At 44.5% G+C, this 18,609-nt stretch overlaps 1 protein-coding gene across 1 annotated transcript in view; it reads left to right on the top strand.

Moving 5' to 3' along the window:
- The window catches only part of ANOS1 (anosmin 1), a 198,245-nt gene that overhangs the window by 100,594 nt on the left and 79,042 nt on the right, over positions 1–18,609 (top strand). The window contains exon 3 of the mRNA XM_043458045.1: positions 14,879–14,941. Coding sequence (XP_043313980.1) covers positions 14,879–14,941 — 63 coding nt within the window. The remainder of the gene's footprint in view (positions 1–14,878; positions 14,942–18,609) is intronic.

The following is an 18,609-nucleotide window of genomic DNA, read 5'->3' as shown; positions in this document are numbered from 1 at the left end:
AGGATCAGCGCTGGACCAGCTTCAGCATCTCAGCATCGCATGAATGCAGGGGGGCCCCTAATCTCCACTTGGTGTGTGGTGTGTCAGGAGGGTTTTCAGACCTGGCCTCTGAGCTGTCAAGAGCGTGCTGGGCGGATTACACACTCTGGCTTTTCACCACGGAGCGGGGGGGGGGGGGGGGCGGGGCTGGTTAAGCTCCCGGGATGCTGTGACTGGGCATCCCCGTCGGGTTGTGCAGAGAGTCTGAATGAATGATGAAAACACAAGACGGTTCTCAGCCTGGGAAATCTTGACGGATGGCGGTGACGGGTTTTCCCGAGTTACTTTGATTACCTGGGGGTCCTTCGTGGAGAATGAGGACTGGTTGATTTGGTAGCCTGCAAGAGACAGAGATGCCAATAACCAAACTATTAAAAACTATATTTTTTTGCACGTGAGAGTGTGTGTGTGTCTTTCTGGCTTTGAAATGACATAGAGGTCATATTTCCTAGCCGTTGTTGGTTTTTCTGCCCACACCGATGAAATAGACATGTTTTATTTTCCCGGAGGAAGGGCTGTCTCCTCATGCACATGGTTTGCTGGGGCCGACTCTACAGTCCATTGCCCTCGGGGAATTGATGGCATCAGGACGAAGAATGGGGCGGATTCAAAAATCAATGAAATCACCCTTCTCTTATGCCCCTGTCTTGGCCAGACAGCAGCATCAGTTTTTCCTCACTGGACTTGTAACAGGGAAGGGCTGATTTCTGCCGCTTTTAGAATTTAGGTATGAATTTAAGGCAGCTTGGGCAAATACTACTGAAAGCTGATAATTTCACAGGATGTATCACCGAGAGGTTTGCAACAGCGAAACAAGTGGCTTATCCTTCTTTCCTGTTTTCACCATGGGACACATTTTGCTTTCATGTCGTTAGAGGGTGTCTTTAGTACAAAGGAGGGAGGCCCTTTTTCAGAGGCAAACTGGACCACGAGGCCGAGTGAACTTGCTTCCTGTGTTTATAATTAGAAGCCGAGACAAGGGAAGGGGGTGATTGGGGTCATCACATACCCACCGTGAATTTACGCCGGGACTCCAGGTTGAGAGGGCTACTCTGGCACCATCAGGGTTCCTGAGACTGTTTTTAAAACACCTGTTTGTCTGACAGTTAAGGATGGGGGAAAGAGACAGGGAGTTTAGGATGGACATGGACACACTGCTGTATTTAACATGGAGAACCAGCAAGGACCTGCTGGACAGCACAGGGAACTCTGCTCAATACTCTGTAATAACCTTATGGTCACCAGGGGGAAGGATGGGGGAAAGGATAGTCAGGGAGTTTGGGATGGACATGGACACACGGCTGTGTTTAACATGGAGAACCAGCAAGGACCTGCTGGACAGCACAGGGAACTCTGCTCAATGTCATGTGGCAGCCTGGATGGGAGGGGGGTTTGGGGGAGAATGGATACATGTATATGTATTGCTGAGTCCCTTTGCTGTCCCACTGAAACCATCACGACATTGTTAATTGACTATAAGTTCAGTTCAGTTCGGTTGCCCAATCATGTCTGACCCCATGAACCGCAGCATGCCAGGCCTCCCTGTCCATCACCAACACCCGGAGTTTACCCAAACTCATGTCGATTGAGTCGGCGATGCCATCCAGCCACTTCATCCTCTGTCGTCCCCTTCTCCTTCTGCATTCAATCTTTCCCAGCATCAGGGTCTTTTCAAATGAGTCAGTTCTTCACATCAGGTGGCCAAAGGATTGGAGTTTCAGCTTCAGCTTCAATCCTTCCAAAGAATATTCAGTACTGATTTCTTTTAGGATGGACTGGTTGGATCTCCTTGCAGTCCAAGGGACTCTCAAGAGTCTTCTCCAACACCGCAGTTCAAAAGCATCCATTCTTCGGTGCTCAGCTTTCTTTATAATCCAACTCTCACATCCATACATGACTACTGGAAAAACCATAGCTTTGACTAGACAGACCTTTGTTGGCAAAGTAATGTCTCTGCTTTTTAATATGCTGTCTAGGTTACTCGTAACTTTTTTTTCCAAGGAGTAAACGTCTTTTAATTTCATGGCTGCAGTCACCATCTGCAATGATTTTGGGGCCCAAGAAAATAAACTCTGTCACTGTTTCCGTTGTTTCCCCACCTATTTGCCATGAAGTGATGGGACCAGATACCATGATCTTAGTTTTCTGAATGTTGAGTTTTAAGCCAACTTTTTCACTTTCATCAAGAGGCTCTTTAGTTCTTCTTCACTTTTTGCCTTAAGTGTGGTGTCATCTGCGTATCTGAAGTTATTGATATTTCTCCCAGCAACCTTGATTCCAGCTTGTGCTTCATCCAGCCCAGCTTTTCTCATGATGTACTCTGCATATAAGTTAAATAAGCAGGGTGACAATATACAGCCTTGACCTACTCCTTTTCCTATTTGGAACGAGTCTGTTGTTCCACGTTGAGTTTTAACTGTTGCTTCTTGACCTGCATACAGGTTTCTCAGGAGGCAGGTCAGGTGGTCTGGTATTCCCATGTCTTTCAGAATTTTCCACAGTTTGTTGTGATCAACACGCTCAAAGGCTTTGGCATAGTCCATAAAGCAGAAGTAGATGTTTTTCTGGAACTCTCTCGCTTTTTCAATGATCCAACGAATGTTGGCAATGTGATCTCTGGTTCCTCTGCCTTTTCTAAATCCAGCTTGAGCATCTGGAAGTTCACGGTTCACGTATTGCTGAAGCCTGGCTTGGAGAATTTTGAGCACTACTTTGCTAGCGTGTGAGATGAGTGCAATTGTGCGGTAGCGTGCACATTCTTTGGCATTGCTACAATTGGCTGTATAATTGGCTATACCCCAATACAAATAAAAAGATTTTAAAAAAAGAGTTGTTTGCAGAACCTTTCTATACACCTTTGCAGAGCCTGGAAGGTTCTTGTGAACCACTGTGTGGGAAGACCCGTCCTACAGTCAGCATGAGGTTTCGGGTCCCAAGCCTCCGTCTTTGACTCTCCGTGGCTTCCCACAACTTGTGAATAGCCACTTTGCTATCTTGATTTTTTTTAATTACATTTATTTATAACTGAAGGATAATTGCTTTCCCCCGTTGTGGGTTTTTTTTTTTTTTGGTTTCTGCCAAACATCAGCAGGAATCAGCCATACTTATACCCGTGTCCCCTCCCTCTTGAAACCCCCCCTCCCACCTCCCTCCCCATCCCACCCCTCTCTGTGGTTACAGAGCCCCAGTTTGAGTTTCCTGAGGCATGCAGCAAATTCCCATCACCCCTTTACTATTTTTTAAATCACCTTCTGCCAACAAATCCACGTCTGTACTAGATTTCAGTGATGCCTGCTAAAGGAAATCTGTGGTTATTTAGTCGCTCAGTCCTGTCCGACTTTTTGTGAGCCCGTGGACTGCAGCATATCAGGCAAGGTTTGTGATCCTGAGTCGTTTTAAGAGTCCTTGATGTATTCACTTTTTTAAAAAACTAGACTACAGTTAGTTTACAATGTTGCCTTAGTTTCCACTGTACGGAAAAATGACTCAGTTATCCACATATACACATTCTTTAAAATTTCTTTTCCATGATGGTTTATCACAGGATATTGAATATACTTCCCTGTGGCTATCATAAGACCTTGTTTTCATGTGTTCATTGTTAACTCAATTTAGAACACTTCAGAAAACTTCTGAGAATAGTACTTCCATATACATTTCTTCTGAATCGGGGTACAGTGACAGTGTTGACAAAGACTAGTAAATATTTTTGCCTTTCTTGGCCATAAAAGAGCTTACTTTGTGGCTCAGCTGGTAAAGAATCCGCCTGCAAAGCGGAAGACCTGGGTTCGATCTCTGGGTTCGGAAGATCCCCTGGAGAAGGGAAAGGCTATACCCACTCCAGTATTTTGGCCTGAAGAATTCCACAGACTGTACAGTCCATGGGGTCGCAAAGAATAGGACACGACTGAGCAACTTTCATTTTCTTTAGCCATACAAACTGTTGCAACTATTCAGCCCAGCTATTGTGTAGCACAGACGCAACCACAGACTAATACATTAGTGAGTGGGTGTGGCTGTGTCCTAATAAATTTTACTTATGAAAATGGTTTCTAAATCAGATTTGGTCCCTGGTTTCTAGCTTCTGACCCTAATCTAGATGTACCAGATATTAGCTTTTATTTGCTTTATCACGTTCTCTCTGGATAGATAGATATAGATTTAGGTGTATGTGTATAGTAAGAGTTGTTCATCTCTCCATCCATTTAAAACTAAGTTGCAGACATCACAACTTTTTAGCCTTAAATGTTTTAGGATGTATCTCTTACGTAAGTTGCAGATGCCGTTGACTTTTTACCCTTCAATGTTTTAGCATGTATCTCTTATGTAAGTTGCAGATGCCATGACTTTTTATCCTTCAGTGTTTTTAGCTTGTATCTCTTACGTAAGTTGTACCAGATATTAACTTTTATTTGCTTTATCACGTTCTCTCTAGATAGTTATATACAGATATAGGTGTATGTATATACTTAGAGTTGTTCATTTTTCCATCCATTTAAAACTAAGTTGCAGATGTCAGGACTTTTTAGCCTTCAATGTTTTAGCATGTATCTCTTACATAAGTTGCAGACATGACGACTTTTTACCCTTCAGTGTTTTAGCATGTATCTCTTACGTAACGGCTGTGGAATGATCACATTCAGAGGCTTTCACGTGGGTGTAGCCCTATAGTCTCATATTTGGTCTGCTGTTAGATTTCACTACTTGTGCCGATAATGCCCTGTCCAGCGTTGTTTTCTCTGGCTCAGGGTCTGGCCCATCCAGCGCTCCTTGTATTCACTGTCCCGTGTCTCCAGTCTCCTTTCATCAGGAAGTGGTCCTCAGCCTTCCTTTGCATCTCACAACATTGGTATGTTTTACGACTAGAGGCTTTTGTCTTTGTAGAAGGCACCTCATTCTGGCTTTGTCAGATTTTTCCTGGTCATTCTATCAAGATTCAGGATGCTGCCTGGGTGGTGGTGAAGCTGTGTTTTTACCAGTGCGTCACGTCAGGGGCATGCCACGTGGATTTCCCCTGGAGACGTTTCCTCATTTAGTTAAAGTGTTATCTCCAGATTTCTTCCACTGTAAAGGTGTCACTTTCTCTTCATTATTAATACTTTTTTTTTTAGCATATTCAATACTTTTAATTAGAGTATGGCTGATGTACAATCTTATGTAACTTACAAGTATAAAAAGTGAAAGTCGCTCAGTCGCGTCCTACTCTTTGCAACCCCATGGACTATAAAGTCCATGGAATTCTCCAGGCCAGAATACTGGAGTGGGTAGCCTTTCCCTTCTCCAGGGGATCTTCCCAACCCAGGGATCGAACCCAGGTCTCCCACACTGCGGGCAGATTCTTTCCCAGCTGAGCCACAAGGGAAGCCCAAGAAGACTGGAGTGGGTAGCCTATCCCTTCTCCAGGGGATCTTCCTGACCCAGGAGTTGAACCGGGCTCTCCTGCATTGCAGGCGGATTCTTTACAAACTGAGCTATCAGGGAAGCCCAAGTTCCAAGTATACATAGTATCTTTTTAACCTGAGAAGTAACCATGGGCTGTTACTGGGAATTTCAGTACTGTGCCCAAAAATGCCATAGCAAAGGAGCAGTGGAGAATCTGGATGCTAAGGAAATATACTTGATCTTCAATAAACAATTCCCCTGACGGATCTATTTGAAGAGACTTGATGATATGCCTAATGGCACAGTTGACCTGAGGAAAAAAAGACAGTGAGAGGGTGGTTTTCTGATAATAGCTACCTTGATTCACTTTTTTTTTTCCATTTTAATTTTTTGTTGGTTTCGATTTTCATTGCAACTAAGAGAGCTCTTGATGGTTAGAATCCCCTTTATTGGGATCAGTAGCTGTGATAATGTGAGACCCAGTTTTCTCAACACTCATCACGGTGGGAAAGGGGCTCTCCTCTGAGCGTTTCAGAGAAAGCTGACTTTCTCTGATGTGAGACGCGGGAGGTGGCGTGACACGGCAGAGCCAGGCTAGTTTGCTGATCTTCTCGGGTTTAGGCTCTGATGGTCATGCAGCTGTGCGTCCATGGGCCGATCGCCAAAAGATTTCATTATTTTGGCAAGACACAGTACGCTTTTCGACACACAGGATTGCAACAATTTCTCTACCAATTTAGAGCTGGAGAGAGTCCATGAATACTTCTAAAGCCAGCACAGTACACATATTTTAGGAAATGTATTGGGTGGGGGGAGATGATTTCCACTGGGAGAAAAAAAAAAAACAACAAAACAGATCCACAGTTTTCCAAGGAAACTTGTTGCCCTTAATTCAGAAAACAAAAAAGATCTTTGGAAACTTTTGTTGAGAGCATTATCATCTGATTTTTGAGTATATACCTGTGTGAAATGAAAAGTGGATTTGTGTGTGTGTGTGTGTGAAACTCCAAATTTGTTTTTTACATGCAGGCAAAATGAAACATATATCACTATTCAACTTTTTCATATTCAACAGAAAGGTTTGTGTATGAGCGCATTCCATATATCCTATAAATGGTACGGTGCTCTGGTCTCAGGATTTTCCTTCTGATTCTAGCTTCCAGCCACACCCAAGAACCTGCCATCCAACCCAATCACAGCCGTTGGAATTCAGGCTGAGAATTCAGCAGTTGGCAGTTGGCAACTTTTGAAACAACTGGCAGTTTTGAAACAATTATTGAAACATGCCTGAGAGACTGAAATTAAGACAAATTTTCTTTTCTTTAATTAAAAAAAAAAAACAAAACAGTTATCAGGGAAATCTGAGAGAACAAAAATAAATTCTCCTTACTGGTCTTTGAGAGATGGCAGAGAGTCAGATTTGCTGAATACCTACCACCGTGTGGGCATTTAAAAATGGTGTCTGTACAAATTTTTTTTTAGAAAGAATCTTCTGAGGCAAGTATTACTCTTTGGTTAGGGTGGGAGGGGGGTTCCGTGGTGCCTCAGATGGTAAAGAATCCACCTGCAATGCAGGAGACACGGGTTCGATCCCTGGGTCGGGAAGATCACCTGGAGGAGGAAATGGCAACCCACTCCAGGCTGCTCGCATGGAGAATTCTATGGACAAGATGAACCTGGCGGGCCACAGTGCGTATTAGAAAGCTCAGACCTGGCTGGAATCATCCATTTCTGCGTCCTTCAGTTTGTGTTACCTTTCGACTCATGACCTCTCGAGCTTAGTCACAGGAGTTGCACCTAGAGGGCACACACATCTGGCCGTCAGCGCTTTCCCACCATATCGGAAAGCTGTGGACACAGGGTGCTTCTCATGATCATCATCGTGTGTCTCTGCATCTGGATTCTCACATCCTCTCAGCTCAGCCGTGAATTGAATGGTTTGTGTCCAATCACAGATGGAGCCGTGGACATGAATCCCGCTACCCAGCCATTGCTCCTGTAAACAGGTTTTGGTTCCCAAATCTGCAAGTTGCAGGGTTGGTTTCGATGCCGCCGGAGATACTTGCCTTTCCAAAATTCTGTGTTTCCATGTGGTAACTCCTGGAGCATTCTCTGATACGTATTTCCTGTTTCTCCTAGCCCTGCAGTCAGACTGCCTCCATTGGGTCCTTTCTCTTTGCCTCCTAATATGTTGGAAGGAAATTTACAACCAACCTAGACAGCATATTAAAAAGCAGAGACATTACTTTGTCAACAAAGGTCCATCCAGTCAAGGCTATGGTTTTTCCAGTAGTCATGTATGGATGTGAGAGTTGGACTGTGAAGAAACCTGAGCACCAAAGAATTGATGCTTCTGAACTGTGTTGTTGGAGAAAACTCTTGCGAGTTCCTTGGACAGCAAGGAGATCCAACCAGTCCATCCTAAAGGAAATCAGTCCTGAATATTCATTGGAAGGACTGATGCTGAAGCTGAAACTCCAATACTTTGGCCACCTCATGCAAAGAGTTGACTCATTGGAAAAGACCCTGATGCTGGGAGGGATTGGGGGCAGGAGGAGAAGGGGACGACAGAGGATGAGATGGCTGGATGGCATCACCGACTCGATGGGCATGAGTTTGAGTAAACTCCAGGAGTTGGTGATGGACAGGGAGGCCGGCGTGCTGCGATTCATGGGGTTGCAAAGAGTCGGACACAACTGGGCGACTGGACTGAACTGAACTGAATATGTTCTAGTCTCTTCTTTTTCATGTCTGCTCCTGTGTCAGTCTCCCCCAAGCACTAATACAAAAAGAGGGGACAAACAGATGAAAAGATGCTCAGGTAACTCATTATTAGAGAAATGCAAATCAAAGCTACAATGAATATATAACTATATTCTGACCTCACACCAGTCAGAATAGCCATCATCAAAAAATCTGTAAACAGTAAATGCTGGGGAGGGTGTGGAGAAAAGGGAACCCCCTTAAACTGTTGGTGGGAATGAACACTGGTGCAACCACTATAGAAAGCCATATGGAGATTCCTTAAACAACTAAGCATAGAACTACATATGACCTGACTCTTGGGCATATATCTGGAGAAAACCATAATTCAAAAATATACATGGACCCCAATTTTCATAGCAGCACTATTGACAATAACCAAGACATGGATGTGGCAACCTAAATGTCCACGGACAGAGTAATGGATAAAGAAGAAGTGGTACATATACACAGCGGAATACTCCTCAGCCACGAAAAGGAACGAAATCCTGCCATTTGCAGAGATGTGGCTGGACCTAGAGACTGTCATACAGAGTGAAGGAAGACAGAGAAAAATAAATATTGAGTACTGTTGCTTATATGTGGAATCTAGAAAAAAAAGGATACAGATGGACTTATTTGCAAAGCAGAAATAGAGACCTAGATGTTATGGATACCCAAGGCGGGGAAAAGGGAATGGGGTGGATTGGGAGATTGAGCCTGAGATATACATATTACTGTGTAAAAAATAGATAACTAATAAGAACCTACTCTGTAGGTCAGGGAGTTCTACACAGTGGCCTGTGGTGACTTCAATGGGAAGGAAATCCAAAACAGAGGGGATATATGTATACCTTTCTAGCCTGTGAAGAACTTGAAGATAGGGTGTGTGTGTGTGTGTATAGTTTATAAATTAAGCAGAACCATCACTTCACATGACACGGTGGTAATGGAATGCAGCGTACGTTTATGAAAAAAAAAATGAACGAGTGATGTAGAAAGAAAGAGAAAAGATACATCGGGAATGTGGCTCACTCGCTGTAACCCTTCTGCAGAACTGCGGATCCACGATTGTGCAGTTCAGTGGGCAACCCTGTATATGTACTCAACACCTCAGACTCACCGCGTTAAATGTGGACTTCCAGCCCTTTCCCGGCGTATCCGCCTTCTGCACCCTCCGCCTTATTGACACCCTCAGCTCCTTTCTGGTGGGGATTAGCAACGTGGGTGCCCGTCCCATTCTCACTTCTCCTACTTTGCCGTTCACAGGTTGATTTTTTTCTCTGCCTTTCACTCGCTGTCGTCTGCTATCCAAACAGCATGTCAACACTACAAGTTGTATGGAGGATATTTGGGAGACTCTATAATAATTTTTGCTCTGGTGTCATTTCCTTTGTGTCTCACCTCCATCATCCACCTCCCATTCTAACACTCAAGTCATTTTAAGTACGAACTGGGGCAAGCAACTCTGCTCTACAGGGTTGGCCAAAAAGTTCCTGTAGGTTTTTCCATAACATCTCACAGAAAACCCTGACAAAATTTTTGGCCAACCCAATAAGAATGTCAGTGACCCTTGTTGAATTCCAAGGGCCATCTTCCTAGCCGTGTATTTTATGGCATCTTCTCTTTTTTAGCTTTCGTACTCCATGTATTTACAGTCCTGTTCAGGCCCCAAACCTGTTTACCAGGGATCAGATCGTCCTCATCCTTCTAAGCTGATTCACGTGCCCTTCATTCTGTGAAATCTTCTCCATTTATTGCATATGGAACAACACACCACTTCTCTGGCCTCTCATGGGATGTTCTTCTTCCTTCATTTATTGTACACTTTGGTGCTATTATTGTTGTTCAGTGGCTCAGTCATGTCCAATTCTTTGTGACCCCATGGACTGCAGCGCGCCAGGCCTCCCTGCCCATCACAAAATCCCAGAGCTTGCTCAAATTCATGTCCATTGCGTGATGCCATCCAACCATCTCATCCTCTGTCATCCCCTTTCCTTCTGCCTTCAATCTTTCCCAGCATCAGGGTCTTTTCCAATGAGTCAGCTCTTCGCATCAGGTGGCCAAAGTACTGGAGTTTCAGCTTCAGCATCAGTCCTTCCAATGAATATTCGGGACTGACCTCCTTTAGGATGGACTGGTTGGATCTCCTTGCAGTCCAAGGGACTCTCGAGTCTTCAGCAACACCACAGTTCAAAAGCATCAATTCTTCAGTGCTCAGCTTTTTTATAGTCCAACTCTTACATCCATACATGACTACTGGGTATCTTTCTAGATTAAGTAAAAAAAGAAACTGATAGCTCCATTCTAAATGATGATCAATGTGATTAGCTCATTCAGCTTTTTTGTTTGTTGGTTTCTTTGAAATTTGAAGTTTTTTTTCATTGGGTTTAAATCAGTAGCCTAGGAGAAAGTGATTTCAAAACTGTTGATCATCCTAAAACTTGAAAGCCTGAAACACTTGTTAGAACATTCATTTTGATTGCTGTTATTTACTGATTGATTTATAGCTTGAGGCAGTATGTGATCATGGCAATTAAAGTTGCAGTTGTCTGTTTGTAGTGTTATTTCTCTCCTATTCCCTTCGCTGCGTGCTGCAGTCCATGGGGTCGCAAAGAGTCGGACACAATTTATTGACTGAACAATTCCTTTCACATGTGGAAGAGAGTTTTGGGGGCTACCTTTTTTTTTGGCAAATTTTATTGCTTGGAGAAATAGGAAGTGTTCTATTCTTGTTGGAGGTGTGAGAGAAATGGCTGTCTTTTTTTTTAATCTTTGGCTTTTGTTGAAATCATTTTACCTGGCCAGTAGCATCATAAAGAAATAGAGCTTTGGCAAACTCATCCTGCAAAGGTTTCCTCAAATGTTTACATCTAGGTTGTTCTTGTAATTTTCACAGTAGCAATAGTGTTAGTGGCTCAGTCATGTCTGACTCTTTGCGATGCTGTAGCCCGCTAGGCTCCTCTGTCCATGGGATTCTCCAGGCAAGAATACTGGAATGGGTTGCCATTCCCTTCTCCAGGCGATCTTCCTGACCCAGGGATCAAACCTGGGTCTCCTGCATTGCAGGCAGATTGTTTACCATCTACAGGGAAGATTACTAAAAGAAAATGTTGCCTGTCATTAATAATATTTTGATGTGTTTATTTAAATGCTTCTGATTAGTGGTGATTGGAAAAGAAGCAAGTGTGCAATTAAAATAGAACTTTAAGTTGCATACACTGATGCTAGATTTGACAGATGGAGATTGTGGATTAACAAGAAGATAAATGTAGTTTCTTGATTTTACACACTTTCACCAGCCTTTTTGGAGAAGGAAATGGCAACCCACTGCAGTATTCTTGCCTGGATAATCCCACGGACAAAGACACCTGGTGGGCTACAGTCCATGGGGTCGCAAAGAGTCGGACACGACTGAGTGACTCACACACACACACATGTATCTCTGCCATTAGTGTTTCAGATACATGCCTCTTTTTGTAAATGATGTCTGTGTTCTAGAAGGTATTTTTCCCACAAGTTGTCAGCATTATGGTTATTTGGTACTATGGACATCACAGAGGACTGACTTTTTAATACACTGGTGTCTATAGTTGTGAAAATGCAAGTGTGTACATACAATACCTTGTTTTCCTAATTTACATGTTCAGCAATGACAGAAAGATTCACACAATTATTTTGAGATATTTTTAGCCACATTGCATTGAGCAGTTTTTATATGGAATGAATGCTTGTTGGATGTTTCCCGAATGAAATGATGGAGACTTAACTTGTCAGTAGCTGAGCCTCTGTCTGGGAGAAATCCCCAGGTCTTGTGGAATGGTGCTTCTCCACCATACGACGCTTTTTTCAGATGAAAAAAAAAAAATTGCAGGTTATTTTTAAAGAGTGCCATTGATTCATTTTGAGCAGTCTTGAGAAGGAGTTGGGCTAAACATATTTATTAAATGGCTGAGCACCAACTTTTTTGGCTAGGAGCCACAGTACTGAAAAGAATGAAATCAGCTTAGAGGGTAAGGTGTTGAACTTACATTTAGCAAACAAATTAACTCTTTAGGGAGCTTATAAAATATGTAAGGTGGACAAGTGTTTAAGCTGTTTCATTTACATTTTTAAATTACTTCATTACTGTTAGAAAATGGTATTCTTTTAGAATTGCTATATTGACGAAAATCTATACATTTGTTTCGGAAGGTACTTGGGAGAGGTGAACACTAATAAACTTGGGACAAGCTTGTACAGATCTTGGAAAAGCATTGATGAGCTCAACATTTTTTTTCATTAAGTCACCAAGAATGAATCTTTTATATTCAGTATTGAAGAATATAAAATCTAGAATATTCTTGGAAGAAATAGCCTGCCCCTTGAAGTCTACATGGAACAAGAAAGAAACTTGTCATCAAATCCTATAGCATTGTTTCCCCCAGGTTTATTGAGATATAATTGACATATATAACATTGTGTAAGTTTAGGGTATATAGTGTGAGATTGGATACATGTATTGGAAAATGTTTACCACACTAACGTAGTTCTTCTTAAAGATCAGTGTTAGCACCGAGATTTCTAGGCGAAATTGCTGAAAGAGGATCTCGGGTTTTGATCCCAGAGATGTGACTCTGTTGGTGTAGGGGCTGGCCGTAGGCTTGCATTTCTGATAACCTGAAAGGTGATGCTTATATTACTGGTCACTGATCACACGTTGAGAGCAGTCCTATGACAGACTGTCAGTTGATAGTCAGTAGTTAGTTTTCATATAGGCAGTTTTGAATATATGAAAGCTCTGAAATAATCATGAGTTTATGGGAGCCATGAGCGTGCCAATATTTAGATAAGTGGCATTTAACCAGACATAATGAATGTTTAATAATGGATAAGTTAATAATTAAATGTTGTATAAAAATATATTTTAAGAATCAAATATCCACTCATATGAAAGTATCATTTTCATTTCAATCATGGGGCCTGACTATTATCTCTTCTTAATTTTGATATATAGGTAGTGTATATTTTATGTGTTATATAAGCAGTACTAAACATGTATAACAACTGCATTTACATGTATATATACCTTGTTTATTCCATGATGTTATTATTTCTTATTAAAATTGTTGCTGAACAATGGATCCTGGCTATTATCTTTGATTTATTAAATCATGTGTATAAATCACATTTAATAGTTCAGTTGAGTCGCTCAGTCGTGTCCAACTCTTTGCGAGCCCATGGACTGCAGCACGCCAGGCCTCCCTGTCCATCACCAACGCCCAGAGTTTACTCAAACTCATGTCCATTGAGTCGATGATGCCGTCCAACCATCTCATCCTCTGTCGGCCCTTTCTCCTGCTGCCTTCAATCTTTCCCAGTAAATTATGGGAATAGTAAATTATGAAATCATATATGTATATATACATACATATGTATATATCCACACTTGATTCTGAAACTCTCATGGCAGAATCTCATATTCAGATTGATTCAATATATTTTAATAGAGTAATTAACCTGGGTAATCCTCAGTGCTGCTGGGATCACTGAGATAAAGACATAAATTAACAATAATGTGTGTGATATTTATACACACACACACACACACACACACACACACATATATGTACGGGCTTCCCTGGTAGCTTAGCTGGTAAAGAATCCACGTACAATGCAGGAAACCCCAGTTCGATTCCTGGTTGAGAACGATCCCCTGGAAAAGGGACAGGCTACCCATTCCAGTGTTCATGGGCTTCCCTGCTGGCCCAGATGGTAAAGAATCCACCTGCAATGTGGGCGACCTGGGTTCAATCCCTGGGTCAGGAAGATCCCCTGGAAAAGGGAACAGCTATCCACCCCAGCATCCTTGCCTGGAGAATCCCATGGACAGAGGAGCCTGGCGGGCTGCAGTCCATGGCGTTGCAAAGAGTCAGACACGGCTGAGCGACTAAGCATGCACACACACAGACACACACACATATCAAACCCGGGTCTCCTGCATTGCAGGCGGATTCTTTACCAGCTGAGCCATCAGGGAAGCCCAGATGTATACATGCACAGACTTAATGCAATGCTTCAGTCATTTACAGAAGCGCCTTCAGAAAATAGCCCGGTGTTGTCCACTGAAAAGCCAGCTACTGGTAAAGTTCACGAGGAAAAAAAATTCACCTGTTAACAGCCCCCTTTGGAAAATCAATTTGATTCACTAAAAGTAAATATCCACGCTGCTGTGCCTGACGGTGGCTGTCACTATTTTTCTTGCCTGTCACCTCAGACGGGGCAGCTTACCTGCCGACCGTGTGGACACAACCCTCTTTCTTCCCAGCTCTATACGATGCTCAGGTTCCTAGTGAAGGGAAGTCGCTCAGACATGTCCGACTTTTTGCAAGCCCGTGGACTGTAGCCCACCAGGCTCCTCCATCCGTGGGATTCTCCAGGCAAGAATACTGGAGTGGGTTGCCATTTCCTTCTCCAAGGGGTCTTCCCGACCCAGGGATCAAACTCGGTCTCCCGCATTCCAGGCAGAAGCTTTACCATCTGAGCTACCAGGGGATTCCCATCAGCTTCCCAGGATGCACATTTAAGATGGGGTGAGCTTCAGCTGGATCTCCCAGCGTCGCTCGGAAACGCTGGCACTGACGAGTCCGGGGCGTGCACAGGTGGGGTGCCTTTCCTCTGGGGCCTTGTTCATCACCTGTGTCCACTGATCGGTCTTCACCCTTCTCTCTCCCAGTGCCTGGAGCCCTGCAAGCTGTCCTGGGACCTACGGAAGCAGCAATGCCAGAGCTTCTGCGAGGTAAGGGGCGTGCATGCGGCCACAGGCCGAGCTGTGGGCCGGGGAGGTCCTGGGCATTCAGGGAGGGCATCGCGTCCTTCTGGGGCCGGGAGGCTCACTCTACTTCTGCGGTGAGTGTGCCTGTCTGTGTGTGTGTGTCAATTCACAGCCAACAAAATTGTTCAGACTTCTAAAAACCCAGGTGGCGGTACTGGTCAAGAACCCCGCCTGCTAATGCAAGAGACCTAAGATACGTGGGTTTGATCCCTGGGTCGGGAAGATCCCCTGGAGAAGGGAATGGCAGCCCACTCCAGTGTTCTTAACCTGGAGAGAATCCCATGGACAGAGGAGCCTGGCAGGCTACAACCCATGTGGTCACAGAGAGTCGGACACGACTGAAGTGACTTTGCGTGCACTTAAGGCCTAGCCACTCACTGCTTCCATTATTAATTAGGCAGGAAAATTATTATTATTATTTTTTTTACTATAAATTAAAAAAAAAATTACAAGCCGTTGGCAGCCTCTCCACCTCACATGATGACCCTTCTCTGAGTGGCTTTCTACATGAGGTTGAAATTCTCGTGCCTTTTGGAAAGAGCCTTGAGTTTTATGGGCTTCCCTGATGGCTCAGCTGGTAAAGAATCTGCCTGCAATGCGGGAGACCTGGGTTCGATCCCTGGGTTGGGAAGATCCCCTGGGTTGGGAAGATCCCCTGGAGAAGGGAAAGGCTACTCTCTCCAGTATTGTGGCCTAAAGAACTCCATGGACAGTCCATGGGGTTGCAAAGAGTTGGACACGACTGAACGACTTGCCCTTCAGTTCCCTTCACTCACGTTTTCTGGGTGGCGGGGTTCTCGGACCATTTGATCTTCCTCTGGGCTGCCCACACCCCCGGGTTGAGACTGGCCCACATTTTCCTGTGTAGAAGGCACCTTCCTTTCCCCATGCTCTCAGTTAGATAACAGAGCACTCCTGTCCCGGGCAACTGCTGTCTAAACTCACCGCTTGTGCCAAAGAAAGAGGGTGCTGCTTTGCAGCACCATATCCTCCAGGGCAGGGAGAAGACTTGAGAGTCCCTTGGACTGCAAGGAGATCCAACCAGTCCATCCCAAAAGAAATCAGCCATGAAGATTCGTTGGAAGGACTGAGGCTGAAGCTCTAGTACTTTGGCCACCTGATGTGAAGAGCTGACTCACAGCATCTTTCCGATGCTGGGAAAGATTAAAGGCAGGAAGAGAAGGGGATGACAGAGGATGAGATGGTTGGATGGCATCACCAACTCGACGGACATGTGTTTGAGACAACTCGGGGAGATGCTGAAGGACAGGGAGGCTTGGCGTGCTGCAGTCCATGGGGTTCCAAAGAGTCAGATGTGACTTAGCAACTGAACAAGAGCAATTCTCCAGGGCAGACCAGGGGCCCTGCTGTGAGCCTGCAGAGAGCCTGACCACACGGTGGCCACTCAATGTAAGGGGAGTGAGAAAGTCCACAAGGACCTCGAGGATGTGAGTTGGGCCTGTCCACCATGGGAAACCAGAGCAGCAGGGAAGTGGGCAGGGAAGCAGAGACGTGCCCGAGTGGTCTCAGAGGGAAACCTTGCTTCAGCTCTGCTCCAGATGGAACCAGGGCCGATCGGAACTTCCGAGCTGTTCCAGACGAACACAGTGGGGCTGGCCCTCCCCCCAAGCCCTCCATACATTAAATTGAAGTATAGTTGACTTACAGTGTTTCAGGTTCCCAACTGATTCAGTTATACATGTACACATACATTATTTTTCATATTATTGTCCATCATAGGTTATTACAAGATATTGACTACAGTTTCCTGTGCTATACACTTTTGTTGCCTGTTGCGTTTTTTTTTTTTTTTTTTAATTAGAAATCTAACATCCTGTTCATGAGCACCTGCCTGTCATCCCACTGTTTCTTTGGGTCAGGAGCTTGGGTAGAGCTTCATTGCACTGTCTGCCTAGCATCTCTCATACTTGAAGTCAAGGCATTGGCTGGGTGCCTTCTCAGCCGGGGGCTCGGCTGTGGGAGAAGTCTGCTGTCAACTCATCGCAACTGTTGGCAGGATCCATTTCCTTGCAGGGGTGGGGCTGTGGTCCTGTCGCCTTGATGACGCGTGGCTGGGGTCCACTCCGAGCTCCTGGAAGGTGCCGGAGATACCTCCCTGTGTGGCCCCCTTCAGCGGCAGATCGCAAAATGGCTTTTAGCAGAATCCTGATCTCCAGCCTGCTGAGACAGAATTTTATGTCATGCACCATAATCTCAGCAGTGACGGTGCTTCACCTCGGCCGGGTTCTGTTGATTAGAAGTGTACACACACACACACACACACACACACACACACACACACACACACACACACACACGGGGAGGTGATGACATCAGGCAGGTTATGACCCAGTGAGGCTCACTCTGCGCCCTGTCTATTCGAGAGTCTAATCAGTGGTTTGGTCACTAAGCCGTGTCCAACTCTTGTGATCCCATGGGCCTGGCGGGCTGCAGTCCACGAAGATCGGAGTGGGTTGCCAGGTCCTCCTCCAGGGCATCTTCCCGACCCAGGGATCGAACCTGGGTCTCCTGCATCGCAGGCGGATTCTTTACGGACTGAGCCACCAGGGAAGCCCTTGTCTAATACAGAAGCAGATAAAACCAGGGGATTCAGGTCTCTTGAGACCACATTGATCAGAAGTGGAACTCAGCAAAGCAAAGTAGTGAGTTCGTGCAGAGACCAGGGGTGTGAGGCCACCTCTGCATGCCCTACGTTCTGTAAAGCGCGCTCCTGTTTTATTTTGTATTCTATTCCGTACACAAACCGCACATCTATAGGAACTAAAACGTGAGGCTGGCAAGTCTAGAGGAACAAGATGTGCTATTCTTCACTTGAGAAACTCATTATCCATTAACATCCCTGAGTCTGGATTAGTAGGTTTATGTCAGATCCCTGAAACGGGAAATACAACTGCAGGTCATTTGAAACCTTTCTCCGTGACATTGCAGACATGATAGTGGGCTTTTGTGAATCTCGTTCTGTCTGAAATAACCGTGCGGGACTTCTGAACCACGTCTGGTTTAATAAAATGAGACTGGAAGCCTGCACACCACAACTAGCGTTGGACCCCGCTAGGCACAGCTAAGCAAGCCCGTGAGCAGCAAAGGCCCAGCACAGCCAAAATTAAATATTTTTTTAAAATGGGATGTGTGTACAAATTGTGATATGCTGTGGCAGAAAGGTTCGTTGATGCTTGAAAGGTGGGGAAAAGAGAGGCTACTTAACGTGAGGAACTTTGTAGAGAGCTCCCAGCCCAATGGTCCAAAAGCTCAACCCTTAATATTCAACTTTAGTTGCTTTGATTGTTCTTATTTCTGCATTTTTTTTTTTTTTGCTCCTGTTTTATTGTGCTGTAAATGTCTGACTGTTTTGTTTCCTAGAGATTGAATCCTGGAAGGACCCATTCCTATTTCAGTGTTTTCAAGGCTAGGCATTCATTGAGAAGACCTGTCCATCCTCCCGGTTATTACATTTCATGTTAAGAAGGTATCCAGGTTCCGTATTGTCAAGAACCTAAGCTTTCCCTTTGTAAGAGTCCGAACCCAGGACGACTCCAGATTTTAGTCCTCTACGGCAGAAACAACTCGACAATTAGAGATATTTGGTCCAGTGTATTCACTTGTAAAATGGT

Source organism: Cervus canadensis, chromosome X (assembly GCF_019320065.1).
Source record: "Cervus canadensis isolate Bull #8, Minnesota chromosome X, ASM1932006v1, whole genome shotgun sequence".
Classification (NCBI taxonomy): domain Eukaryota; kingdom Metazoa; phylum Chordata; class Mammalia; order Artiodactyla; family Cervidae; genus Cervus; species Cervus canadensis.
The sequence above is the reverse complement of the archived record's forward strand: the minus strand, read 5'-3'. Positions and strand labels throughout refer to the sequence as shown.